This window comes from Erithacus rubecula (assembly GCF_903797595.1).
Source record: "Erithacus rubecula genome assembly, chromosome: 22".
Taxonomy (NCBI): domain Eukaryota; kingdom Metazoa; phylum Chordata; class Aves; order Passeriformes; family Muscicapidae; genus Erithacus; species Erithacus rubecula.
The window spans coordinates 5,026,830-5,040,796 of NC_136674.1; the positions used below are offsets into that span (position 1 = coordinate 5,026,830).

The following is a 13,967-nucleotide window of genomic DNA, read 5'->3' on the forward strand; positions in this document are numbered from 1 at the left end:
TTTGGGTGGGCACAGAGCACCTGCAGAAGGGATTTTTTGGTGGTGTTTTTGCCCATTTGGGGCCCCTCTGCCCTGCCCTGCCCACCCCAGGCTGGCACAGCAGGGAATCCACCCTGCCACACTCAGACCTTGGCTTTTGGCATTTATTGCCACACTTTGCTCTCTTCTCCCCCTTCCCCCATTTAGTTCCTGGAGCTGCTGCTCACCTGCCCTGTGCAGATGATGCTCAGGTCTGGATTCCTCCTCCTCCCCTCTCTCTGCAGCCTCCAGAGCAGCAGAAAAAGCTCCATAACCAATGGCAAATTCCTTGAGTGCCACGTAATGTGCTGGGAAGCTCTTCCCCATTTCGCTGGGGAAAAGTGATCCTTTTGGCAGCAGGGAAGAGGAAAACATGCTTTGTTTTACAAATCCTCTCCCCAGCAGGAGAGACACTCCCAGAATTTAATATTCTGACAGCGCCTGGCTGCCTTAACCACTGAAACTCGAGAGTGTGGGGGAGAAAATAAGGGGTAAAAATAAAAAGTGCCACACTAAAACATGAAATCCCAGCCTGCAACTGGTGGTACTGGGAGAGTGGAGGTGGAATTCTCCCACCTGGATGGAGTGAGGGGTCTGAGTGGATTTTCATATCCCAAGTGCTGGGCACTTGAATGGATTCATTTTTAAGCTCTCCCTGCAGCAGAGTTGGAAAAGCAGAGAATATGCTGCCAGGTGAACCCAGCAAGTCACCTCATGGCAGAAAAATTCCAAGTTATTCCATGCAGGAATTACTCCATGGAAGGCCAGCATCTCCCTCCAGGTCACCAGCAAGCCTCTGGCAACCCCAACCAGCAGCTTAAACCAAATGTTCATTATTTCAGTGTCTTTCCACTGCATTTATGCCAAAAGAACTGTGAAGGAAAACACCTCAGCCAAGGAGAGCAGCAAGCACTTGGTGGGATTTGAATTCTGCAGTGTGGGGTTTGGGCTCCAGAGCAGAAAGAAGGAAAAAGAAATGAGTATTCTGTGTGTCAGGAGCTCGATGTTAAATGAGTGTGGCTGTGCCAGAGGAGCACAAACCCTTTGGGATGGCTGCTGGCAGCAGGAGAAACAGGAGTGTTATTTTGGGGGCAGGCAGTGGGATCAAATTGCCTCCACACCAGAGACCACTGCTGACCTCTCTGAGCAAGCAAAGTCTGTCTGCTCTTCAAGCTCTTTGTATTTTAAACAATAACAAAAAAAAAAAAAATCACTTTGTATCTCAGTATTTTATGTCTGCAACCTGCAGGCATTCCCAGAAACACAAATTAATCCTTGCAGGAGCCTGTAAGGAAAACAGCATCACTCTCACATCAGGGGAGGGAGAAGGATGGATAAATTCTAAATAAATGGGTGGGATGCAAAGGCCACAGTGGACATTGGTGCCAGTGCAGGGCTGGAAGGGCAGAGCAGGTTTCAAATACAGGATTGCAGCCCTGCCCTGATTATCAAACACACCTTTTGTGGGAGCATAAAAAACCCCCAAACCTTGCCTTGCAGTGGGTGGGTAGGGCAGCACAGAGACCTGAAAAACAAAGATTTTCAGCTCTGGCCATGCAGTCATCCTGCTCCAAAAAAATAAAGAAAATTCTGGAGGCTGTCCAAAGGCAGGGATGCTGTCACCCACCTTTCACCAGCACGCTGGGCTGGTTTCAAAGCCTGCTGAAGTCAGTGGAAAGGCTCCCAGTGACCTAAATGCCTGGGATTTAAAAAAATCTCTGCTGAGAGCTGGGCACCAGGTCACTGGGTTTGCTGGGAAAAGCCCAGTTTTGCTGGAAAATGCCCAGTTTTACAGCAGCAGCATCACACAGCAGCAACTACAGGGAGCAGCCACCCTAAAAATGGCTCAGGGAAAAGTCTCTGCCCCTCCATGCTCATCCATCCACCCCTTTCCAAGGGGCATCCTCCCTTCCAGGCTGAGACACTCCAAGAGCTCAGCTCTGGAAGGTTCCTGCTGGAGTGGGAGCAGCCCAAGTGGTCCCTTGGAGCCACCAATGCCAAAACATCCCCTCCCAAAATCCAGCAGCTGGAAAACCCCAGAGCAGCCAGGATTTGTTCAGAGGGACATCCCACATTCCCTCCCTGGAGGCAGGGATTAATATCACCTCATTAAAAACCTGCTTGCAGTCTATTATAGTATCTAGGACAAAGTGTTCTCTATTTTGACACTCTGAGATATATTTTATCAGAGACACTCGCTGCCACAGATGCACCTGACTGTAACAGGTTCCTTGCTTCCCCCAGCAGTTTCAGATTAATTTTTAGCTTTTTCTTCCCAATCTGCAGTGAGATGAGAGGGTTCCCCCGTGGTCAGGTTTGTCATCAGGGCATCCACGGTGACACATCCCAGCTCCCTCCCTCTGCACTGAGAGTGAGGACAGACCTGAGCATCGCTGAGAAAAACCAGCCTGGAGCCAGGCAGAGCTTGAGAGTGATTCCTGGCACTTTGCAGGCCCCAAGGTTTATTTTTTTGGGGAGGTGTTTGAGATAAACACCCTCTAAAATTAGCACCTGCCCTTCTGCCAGCTCCAATGGGCTGCGACAGCGATAAGGACTCGGCGTGGCTGAGAGGGTGAAACATTTGGGCTCTGATCTGCTGCCCAGTCAACCCCCACAGCCACACAGATCCCAAATGGAGAGGTCACTGTCCCAAGGAATTCTACCCCCAGCCCCCAGAGAGGCAGCACAATCACATCAGGAAAAGTATTTTTTCCCTAAGTTGAAAGTGGGGGGAATTTTCCATAAAAACCAGAAATGATGTGAAAAGTTCAGATTTCTCAGCTGGGCTGCTCTAAAGATAATCAATCCTAAACCTGCAGGGCAGAGAGAAAAAGGGAATTGAGCTGAATTGGAACATGGACATTCCCCAAACAACACATCCATGGGCTGAAAGTTACCTGGAAAATGGAGAGGGGGGATGCTAACAGCAAAAAAAGGCTGACAGCAAAGAAATACTAACAGCAGACCCCAAACACAAAATCCCAAAGGAAAACCAGACTGGACCAGTCCCATGCACAGACTATGGTGCAAAAAATCAGCTCCCGTGGCCTGCAGAGATCCGAGTGACTTTTCCCCGGGTGGCAAAACTGGTCACACCGAGCAGCTGAGGGAGAAAACCCGAGGTGGAAGATGGATTTAGCTTTGCTTTAGGTTTGCACAGAAAACTCGCTGTTCCTCATAGCCCTGTGCACCCCAGAGCCTTGAAAACGCCCAGCACTCGGGCGTTTTTATCAGCACCTATCAGCAGGAAAGATTAAATGCTAATTTGCTTTTCTGTTTGCTCACAGCAACTTTCCGTCCTGTTGCTTCCCAGCTAATGCCCAGCTCAAACAGATTTTTTTCAAGGCAAAAGGTCTCGGGCTGTCTACAATAAACTCTCCACTCCCCCAGAGCCTCGATCAACACCAGCAAAACTCCACCAGGCGATTGTGCGTCAAAAAAAAAAAAAAAAAAAAAAAAAAAAGATAAAAAAGCAACACTGCCAGCTCTGGGTATTTCTGAGCCAGCAAGAAAAGAGCTGATTCTCCAAAGCTGCCAGCTCCAATTGCCTCGGCGCTTTCACGGAGCTGCTCGAAACGCCAAACTTTTTGGAAAGTTGAGTGGGAAGCACCTTGAGCAGGCTGCAAATCCCAGAGCCAGCAAGGAAGGGAAGGAGGAAAAATGCAGCCGGCAGCGTTTCCTCGCAAAGCACATCCCCGGGGGCATCTCCCCCTCTCTGACCACCCTGCAGCTCCTCAGCCACTTCCCCAAAATTACGCCCCAAAAGAGGAGCGCGGCCCCTCTTCTCCACCAAGATTTCGAAAGCAGCACGAGCGGCTCTTAAACTGTTTTTTCTCCTTTTCCCCTGGAGAAACCCGCCCATCCTCACCCTGATGCTCACCTGCCGCAGGTTCTTCAGCAGCTCGCTGGCCTCCTCCTGCCTGCCCTGCTTGAGCAGCAGCAGCATGTCCTGGATCATGCAGATCCGCCGGTGGTACGGGGGCGAGCCGGGGCCAGCGCCCCTCCCCAACTTCTCGCCGGACTTGGCCACCAGGGAAGCCAGGAAATCGCCCCTTTCCCTGGTGGCCACCTTCTTGCGGTGCTGGCCCGGGGGGCTCTCCGGCTGGCAGCCCTTGGTCTGCTTGGTGCCCATGGCCAGCGGCTCCCGCAGGGCTGCATGCGGGGGCTGGGGGCACCGGGGGCACAAAGGGGGGCACGGAGGGCTCCGGGAGGCTCCGAGGATGCGCTGGGGGGCACGGAGGGCTCCGGGAGGCTCCGAGGATGCCCGTGGGGTGCGGGATGGGGCTCAGCAGCGCCCGGCCAAGCGGCGGCTCCGCTCCCGCAGGCGGAGGATGGATGGGGCGGCAGCGCCCGGCCGGGAGGAGCCGCGGCTCGGCCCCTGCGCTGGGCTGCACGGCCGGGAGAGGCAGAACCGCCCGATCCGGGGAGATCCGAGCGGGTCTGAGCGGATCCGAGCAGCTCCGGGCAGATCCGAGCAGCTCCGGGCGCTGCCCCAGCCGAGCGGCGGCGGCTCCTCCGTGCCCCTCCTCCCGGTGTCGGGGGTCCCCCGGGGGTCCCCCCGGAGCCAGGGGAGCTGCCCGCGGTTCGGGGGCACCTGTTGCGCTCAGGGGGCTCCCCCGGAGGAGAGCGGGCCGGGCTGGGCTGGGCTGGGCTGGGCTGGGCTCGGGGCGCTCGGAGCGGGGAGAGCCGGGGGAGGGCCGGGGGCGGGCACCGTGCACCGAGGCAGGGCTTGCGGAGGAAGCCGCAGCAGGACGGGGCTCGTCCGTCCTTCCTTCCTCGGCCGCGGAGGGTGCGATGGGGCCGGGCGGGCAGCGCGGCATCCCCGCCGGGGTTCCCCGGGAGGAATTCCCGCTGGAGCCTCATGGCCCAGGGGATTGCAGGGATTCGGTTCTTCAGGGGTGTGCCCGAGGCGGGGGAGGTCCCCGCTGGCTGTCCCCTGCGGGTGATGCTGGCACTTCATCACCGAGCCTGGCTGCTCCTGCACCTGCTCACCTCCTGCACCGCCAGCCCTGCTGGAAGCCACAGCCTGTGCCCCATCCCCATCCCATCCTATCCCCATCCCATCCCATCCCATCCCATCCCATCCCATCCCATCCCATCCCATCCCATCCCATCCCATCCCATCCCATCCCATCCCATCCCAATCTCCATCCTCATCCCCATCCCATCCTATCCCCATCCCATCCCATCCCCATCTCCATCCCATCTCCATCCCATCCCCATCTCCATCCTCACCCCTATCCCCATCCCCATCTCCATCCCACCCCCATCCCAGCCCTGCCCAAGGAGGGGTTCTGCAGGGCAGCCACAGCCCTGAGCAAATAAATAAACAAACCCCAACCTTTGCCCTCCTGGCACTTCTACCAGCAGGGCAGAGAGTTCACCCACTGCTCCTGATCTTATTTACAGCACACAGGACAAAGCCATGGAGAAAAAAAAATAAATAAAGAGAAAAGAGCAGGAGTGTGTGGTGTGAATTTGTTGCCAGTGCAAAGCAAACACCCTGAGGAGGGGCTGGGTTTGCTCTCCCTGAGGGATGTGAAGGCACCAGGAGCATCCAGGGCAGCAGGGGAAGGAGCCCAGGCTCAGCACTGGTGGTGGAGGATGTGCAGATCCCTCTGGAATCTCCATCCCAAAACATTTTTCCCTTCTACACCTTCCCAAGGGTCTCCTCCAGCACAGCCCAATATTCCCTGCACACACAACATTTTCAAACATGCTCAGGACATCCCAACCCAGCTGGAAAATCCTCCTGTGTTGGAAGCAGGGCTGTCCCAGGGGCTCTGAGCACTGGAATGTTCTGCTGAGCTCCTCCAGGGCATTTCCCCTCAGTGCAGATGTGTGCCAGCTGCAAATTCAGGGGTTCATCTGAAGGGGTTTATTCTTTATTGTTCACCCTCATCGGGTTTTTTGGGATATCTGACATTGAGTTAGAAAAGTCCTTAAAGGGAAACAACTTCAGCTCGTGGGATCAGGAAACCCAGCAGCTTCTTCTCTCCCTCAAAATTCAGATTTAAGAATGTCCTCACTTCCACAACAAAAATAAATGGAAGCTTTTCAGTGCATTGTGCAGAAACCAGGGAACATTCCCAATAACCTGGTGGAATTCTGACAGCAAATCCCTGAAAACAGAGATTTCCCTCACTCCCAGGTGGGAGTACCCACCAAACCCCTTGGCACAGCTGAACTGGAAAATCCACTGTAGATGAGAATGATCCAATCTGGGATATTCCAGAGAGGATCTACCCTTGGAGCCCTCTCCAAGTGGGAATTTTATGAGGTTCCCATCACTTCTGGATTTGGGAGCTCCCACACTGCACCTGAGACACCCAAGCACAAAAACCCCTGGAATTCAGAGATTCCTCCTCACAGGTTTTGGGGGAAGTTTCTGGCAGCTGATTCAAACCAGAGACTGAACTGGGGCCAAGCTCTGCTTCTCATCAAACCCTCCTGCTTTGAAGGGCAGCCCAGGAATTCCCAATTTTTGTTGATAGGGAGGGAACAACTGGGATTAATTTTAAATATCATCATCAGATCCAAGCTGGTGCTGTTCCCTGTGTGAAAAAGACTAAGGGAAATATTACTTTCAGTATGGCATTTAAAGGAATCCCAGAATTAATGTGATTTTTCTCTCTTCCTCCAAAAAGAAATTTTAAAAATCAACCTTACTGTAAGACCCCAGGAGGAGGGCAGTGATCAGCAGTCTCTGGGGAAAGAGGCCAAATTGAAAAATGGGATTTTAAAAGGACAGAAAGCCATCCTCCTCCTAAGCTTGATTCAATTGGGCTCTGCCAGTGAGAAGGGTTGAAAAGCTGCAAGATGTAATTGCAGATGAACTAAACTCCAGATTAAAGGGGCAATAAAATGATGAGGAACATCACATGAGAGGTGTTTCAAAGGAGAAATGAGAGAATCTCAGGTGGAAGCATTAATGTTTCCTCCTGGCAGTGGATGAAATCTTCCTGTGTTCACCTTTGAATTAATTCCCTGCGTTTGGCCTCAGCTGCAAAAGGGAGAAGAGTTGAAAAAAATATCCCCAAAGCAAAGGGGAACCTGAGCAGCCAGAGAAATCTTGCTGCAATAGAGTCCTGAAATCTGCCCTGAGCTCTGGCATCTGATTTCAGCACGGCCCAGGGTCACAGAGGGGCCAGGGAGGAGGGAAATAAACTGTTCCTCACGTGGGGAAAAGGGGAAAGGTGACCACAGGCAAGGGGACAGAGCTGCCAAAATCCCCAAACCACCACCTGGGAAATTTCCTTCTTAATTATTAATTTGCTGCACCTCATCCCTTTCGTGGCATGAAACAGCTGCACCTGCACAAGCATTTTTAGAAATAAAGAATTAACATTTAAAGCAAATCCAACTTCCATTCCAAGCAATTCTGCTGCCACAGACAGAAATTGGGATTTTTCATGGCCAAACCATTGAATTCCTAAATTAAGAATTTACCCCTTTCTCCCACCAGCAGCTCCTGTTTCTCCACTGCCCTCAGCAGGCACAGGAGGGTCCCTCCAATGATCCCTCATGAAGATTTTCACTTTTAAAAATTTAAAATCCAGCAAAGATTTTACTGATTTCCCAGAGAATTCATGGGAGGAGTTTCTCGGTTTAGGTTTTGGAGCAGTGTTTGGTTGGGTTTGTTTGTTTGGGTTTTCTTTTTGGTTTTTTTTTTTTTTTGCCACTAAGGAGCTTTTAGTCATTTAATCCAATCAGAAGAGCAGAAAAATATTTGTTAGATTCCAGAAGTGCTCCCTCAATCCAAAGGGATGGGCGGTGGAGGGGTTTGCCTGTCCTGGGAAAGGGATCTGGGAAAGAATCCTGGAAAGGGATCTGGGAAAGGGATAATGGAAAAGGATCTGGGAAAGGGATCCTGGAAAAGGAATCATGGAAAAGTGATCCTGGAAAAGGGATCTGGGAAAGGGATAATGGAAAAGGGATCCTGGAAAAGAATCCCGGGAAAGGGATTCTGGAAAAGGGATCCTGGAAAAGGATTGTGGAAAAGGGATCATGAACAGAATCCTGGGAAAAGGATCCTGGAAAATGGATCCCTGTGGGAGGATGGATCCCAAAATCTTCATCCCAGCCGATCCCTCAGGATTGGGGGCAGTGAGGTCTCCCTACCCCTGGGTATCCAATCCACCAGGAACACTCCTAAACCTTCCCCAAACTCAGGTGCTTTCCCCTCTCTCCCCAAAATTTCCCGTAAGAAACGTTCCCAGCAGAGCCCAGCCCCTGAGCAGAGCCAGAATTCCCGGGCAGGATCCCTCCTCCCCCTGGGGCAGCTCCTGCCTGCGTGTTTATAAAACCCAAACTCTGTTTACACACTGGCCAAAACTTGTTTAGAACGAGGTTAAAGCTGCCAGGCTTTTCCCTGGATCTGTCTGGATTTTTTTTTTTTTTTTGTTTCCCTTCCAACAGGGCTGGAAATTCCTTGGGGGATTCACTTTGGGCTGCAGGGAAAAGGACAGGGAGGGTGTGGGGAGCTTGGGCAGGGTGGGTTTGGGAATCAGTGCTTTGGGAAGGATGTCCTTGGATTTTTCCTGGAGTTTTGTGCATCCTCTTCTGGGCTCCAGATCCAGGATGGGATCCCTGGGAAAGGGGATCCCCACCAGGACCAGCCCTGCTCTTGGGAAGAGCTTTGGCAGATCCCTCTGACAAAATCCCTTCCCAGATCCCTTTTCCAGAACCCCTTGGTCAAGATCCCTTTCCAGGATCCCTCTCCCAGGATCCATTTTCCAGGATCTCTTCACAGGATTCCTTTTCCACAGTTCCGGGATCCCTTTCCAGAATTCCTTTCTCCAGATCCCTCTCCCAGGATCCCTTTCCATGATCCCTTTCTCCAAATCCCTTTCCTGGGGTTGCACACTCTGGGTTTGTGTTCCCAAATTTCCCTTGGGGATTAACTCCCCTCTGGGGTGTCCTGAGGTGGCTTTGGGGACACAAGGACACAAGCCCAGCTCGCTGCTCCATGTCCTGCCTGCAGCATTCCCAGTTGGAATTGGTGCCTTCAAAAGCAGCACCAGCATCTCCAGCTGTGGCTCCTCCATCCCAATCCCTGCTCCACACCCTAATCCAGCCCAAATCCCAAATCCAACCCCAATCCAGCCCAAATCCAACCCCAATCCAGCCCTAACCCAGCCCCAGGGACCAAACTGCTGCTCCTGGGCAGCTCCAGACCCAGCAAATCCCAGAAAAAGCAGTGCCAGCCCAGATCCCTTCTCAAAGAGGCACCCAAATAACAAAAATGTCATTTTTGGAGGGAACAAAAGAACCAAATCACCTCTGCCCAGCCCAGGGCTGAGCACGAGGGGCTGAACTCCAGGATTATTGATCAGGAGCTGCTCCAAATCCTGTTTGTGCAAAGCTGCTTAAACCCTCCTGCTCAGCCTTACCCCTGAGCCTGGGGGGGAAATGAATTTAAAACTCGAGTTTTGAGTAGAATTGTCATTAAAACCTCAGTGATCATCCAGCCATGGCTCAGATCTTTGGCTTTGCAGAGGCTCCAAACCCTTTTTCAGAGCAGCATTTTAAGGGTCTCTCTCATCACCACAATGATGATCTCACAGCTTTCCCACATCCCAGAGCCTCTTTTAGCAGCTCCCCTCACTGAGAATCCCTCCCTGGCACAACCAGACACTCTGGGATTATTTTTTTTTTCCCAGCACAAATTAACCCAAAGCCACAAAAAGATTCAGCAAAGAGAAGAGAAAGCTCATCAAGCAGCAGCTGGTGCCAGTCCTGAGCAACTCAGAGGCCTCTTCCCTGCTTGGTTTTAGCCTTAATCTAGATAAAAGCCCTCTTTTCTGCAGCTAAGAGCTTATTTTGCACAGTAAGGAGATGAGGGTGTTAAAACATGCAGAGCAGGGGCACTGCTGCTATTTTGAGATAGGGATGAGACTCCTCAAGACCCAACTGATTCATTTATTGCACTGAATATTCCCAATTTCAACCTCCTTTTCACCTGGGATAACTCATGGCCCCTTGGGAAAGAAGAGCCAATTCTCCTCAAAGTAATTTCATTTGGTTGTGGCCCCTCCTAACAGCTCTGGGAATTTGGGATGAGGAGCTGGCTGGACATGGGAAGGTTTTCCTTTTCCAGGAATGCCACAGGTTGCAGCTTTTCTGGCAGCTCTCTGAACCCCCCCAGGCTCGAGGCTGATTTTGGGAAAATGAGCAGATGGAGGCCCAGAGCACCCTCCCCCTGCAGGGAGAGATGATTCCCAAAAATCTCTTGGCAGCAAGGTCACATCTGGATTTGCAATTGATGGTAAAATTATCAGCAAGGCTGTGCCAAAGGGAATGAGGCTGGGAGGAGAAGGAGGAGGAGGAGGAGAAGGGAAGAGAAGGAAGGAGAAAGAAGGAAGAGGAAGGAGAAAGAAGGAGCATTACTGAAAGCCCCAGAGGACACAGCCCAGCAGAGAAATTTCTCCATCAGGAACTCGCTGCCTCTCCTGGGCTGTCCCAGCCAGCTCTAGAAGCTTCCAACAACATCAACATCTGCAAGCTGCTCTCAGGAAAATCCTGCCAAAAATAGCAGAGATGTGCTGTCCTCGAGAGCCACAAACTTCTGACCCCACTGAGGTCACAGCGTGGAGAGCTCTCAGAGCATCACACACCTCCTGCTCAAAGCAGGGTAAAACCACAAAAAGAGTGATTCAGCCCAGCCAGGAATGTTGGTTTCTGTGAGTTTGAGCTCAAACCCTGACCCTGTTCAAAAGCTCACCCCCCTCAGCAGAGCCTCACCCTGCCTGTCCCCATCCCTGCCAGCCCCCAAAGGACAGCTCCCCACCCCTTTAATCTGTGATTAAAACATCCCCAGAGCAGCAGAGCTCCAGCAGGACTCGGGACAGCTGGGGGAGGTGGCAGCAGCAGGACAGGCCAGCAGCCCCTGGGGACAGCGCTGCCACCCCCCTGCACTGCTCAGGCAGCACTGCCACATGCTGTGCATCCCATGGATCCCATGGATCCCATCCCATCCCATGGATCCCGTCCCATCCCATCCCATGAATCCCATCCCATCCCATCCCATGGATCCCGTCCCATCCCATCCCATGAATCCCATCCCATCCCATCCCATGGATCCCGTCCCATCCCATCCCATGGATCCCGTCCCATCCCACCCCATGGATCCCGTCCCATCAGGAACGGGACCCGGGGTTTCATTTCGGGGCAGCTCTAGAGTTCAGCTCCCATTTCGCTCATCCTGCAGCTGCAGTGAAATGACTCGGGGCTGTGGATGCTGTGGGTGCTGTGGGTGCTGTGGATGCTGTGGGTGCCGTGGGTGCTGTGGATGCTGTGGATGCTGTGGATGCTGTGGATGCTCCCTCCACCCCAGGGTCATTCTGCTCTCTCAGCCCTCCTGTTTCCCACAGCTGTGCCCAGATCCCGGCTCCCAGCCGCGTGGGATTGTTTCCCGAAGGATCCCGGCGTTGTCACGGCCGGTTCCATTGTGCGACCCCCGGGCGAACAGAAGCGGGCGGGTCCCGGCCGGCGGAGTTCCAGGATACCGGCGGGACCCTCCCGCTGTCACCGGCACTGTCACCCGGGTCCTGCGGCTGTGCCAGGCTGGGAGGGGATGCCGGGCACCGCAGTTTGCTCCACACCCCTCAAATCCTCCCTGGCAGTGCCCCAGGGGAGGGATTTTCCTCTGTGACGATCCGCATCCCCTGTGCACACGGATGGTGTCACCCTGGTGATGGCAGAGCATCCCTGTGGCAGCGGCTTTCCCTGCTGGGAGCTCTCCGCGATTCAGGAAAGATTCCTGCAAAGCGTTTTATCCACGCGCGATGGAGCGCCATCAATAATTCCAGGAGTTTTCCTCGCTCCCTGTCAGCGGCAGCTTTGTTCAAGGCCAAGGGAGGAAGGAGAGGAGTTCCCGCATCCATCAGGGCAGGGAAACGCGGGGATCGTGGCTCTAAATAAAGGAATAGGGGTGGGGAAGCTCAAATATCCCAAAGAACAATTAATTCCAGCTGCCTTCGGGGCAAAGTCAGGCAACGGATCTGGGTCATGAAATGGTGAAGTCTTTTCACCCCAAATATTTCTGTTGGTGTAATTCCGAATTAAGGCAGAGCCTGTGCTTGCTAACCAGTGTCAGACCTCGGGCTTTTGTCACGACAGAGAAAAGCAAACCCTCTGGAATTCCTCCTTTAATCGATAGCAGGAAAAGGAAAAGGAAAAGGTTTGATTGCTTTGACCTCTGCGCTCACCAGGCTGGCTCCCATTGTGGGGGGGGATCCACAAACCCAATTCATTCCTTACAAGTTTCCTGCTCCTCCCTTTCCCTGCCTGGAAACAAGACCTGGGGAAAAAACCTCCCACTCCAGACTTTCCCCAGGCAGCTGCTGCTGTGGAATATTCGTAATTTAGAGTTCGTGCGTGGCCTGGGATGCTGCTCAGGGGATCCCTCGTGCCTGCTCTGGAGTGCTACGGCGGGGTTTGTTTATTGGGAATGCAGATGGGATGAGAGGACAATAAATTTTGGCAGGGAGGTGTTTTGGTCTCCTGTGCTTGGGGACACGGTGGGAGCAGGAATTCAGGAGGAGCAGCAGCCTGAGCCCGTGCTGGGAGCACCGCTGCCCCCGGGACATCCCCCGGCTCTCCCGTCCCCACCGCGGCTCGGCTGCCATCAGGGAAAATCCCGGTTCCCACTCCCACCCTGCCCTCGGTGCGACCACCGGGCACTGCCGAACGCGGGCACCGCCCGGGAGAGACCCTCGGGAACACCGGGATGGGGGAACACCGGGATGGGGGAACACCGGGATGGGGGAACACCGGGATGCAGGAAGGCTCCGCTCCAGTTTTCCATCCCTTCCCAAAGGAACCCGGCCCCGCTCGCAGGAAAGGACGGGATCGTGCCGCCACCCAGCGGTGCCCGGCGGGCACACCGGGACAGGGACACCGGGACAGGGACACCGGGACAGGGACACCGGCACAGGGACACCGGGACGGGGACACCGGGACGGGGACACCGGGACAGGGACACCGGGACAGGGACACCGGCACAGGGACACCGAGACAGGGACACCGGGACAGGGACACCGGGACGGGGACACCGGGACGGGGACACAAGGACAGGGACACCGGGACAGGGACACCGAGACAGGGACACCGGGACGGGGACACCGGCACAGGGAACGCGTCTCCGTGCGGGAACACGCGGTTACAGACCGCCCTCCATCCTTTGTCCGCCAGGATCCCTCTCCAGCCCCTGCATCCTCAGGGCTCCCCCCTCCCCCTGCTCAGAGATCCCCGCCCCGGGATTTCCCCTCCAGACCCTCATTCCCAAGGGATTCCCTCTCAGGGATCCCCCACAGCCCCTCTGTCCGCAGGGATCCCCTGCTGCAGGATCCCGTTTCAGGGATTTTTCCTCCATCCCTTGGGATTTTTCCTCCACCCCTTGGGATTTCTTCTCCATCCCCCCGAGTCCCCCCAGGGCACAGCTCCCCTTCCCCACTGACATTCCCATTTTCCTCAGTTCTGTCAATCCTTTCCCTGCAGGAATTCCAAGCTTCCCTCCCTGACCCACGTTTGGTTTCTCCTCATTTCCAGGCACTTTCAGGTCACCTGAGGGTTTCCTTTTGGCATTTTTAAGCTGCTTTCCCTCATTCCCTGTGTTGAAGAACACAGGCAGGCTTTCAGGAGGGTGGGCTCACATTTGGGGCACATCCAGTGCTCTGAGCCCCGCAGTGAGCCCTTATCCCCAGGAATGGGGCTGCAGCAGATCCTTGCTCTGCTTGCTGAGCTGTTCCCAGCCTGGAATCACAGACACCTCAAGGTCAGGCCTCAGACTGCACCCAAAAAATTGCCAAAAGCTGAGAGAAAAGGCAACAATGGATCCTTTGTGTGTGCAGCTCCTGAGGATCCTCCAGGACACTGCTGGGACTCAGGAATCCAAATTTTGGTGACAGTCCCAGGAGTTAAACAGAAACAGGGGCTGCTCCCTTCAG

The 13,967-nt window shown here is 54.0% G+C and overlaps 1 protein-coding gene across 1 annotated transcript in view; it reads right to left on the reverse strand.

Annotated features, from left to right (window-relative positions):
* LRRC75A (leucine rich repeat containing 75A) overlaps nt 1-4,207 on the reverse strand; it is a gene marked incomplete at its 3' end in the record, with an annotated part of 48,030 nt that extends 43,823 nt beyond the window's left edge. Inside the window, exon 1 of the mRNA XM_079325086.1 lies at nt 3,899-4,207. Coding sequence (XP_079181212.1) covers nt 3,899-4,150 — 252 coding nt within the window. The 5' untranslated portion in view covers nt 4,151-4,207. The remainder of the gene's footprint in view (nt 1-3,898) is intronic.
* Nucleotides 4,208-13,967: the final 9,760 nt, after the last annotated feature.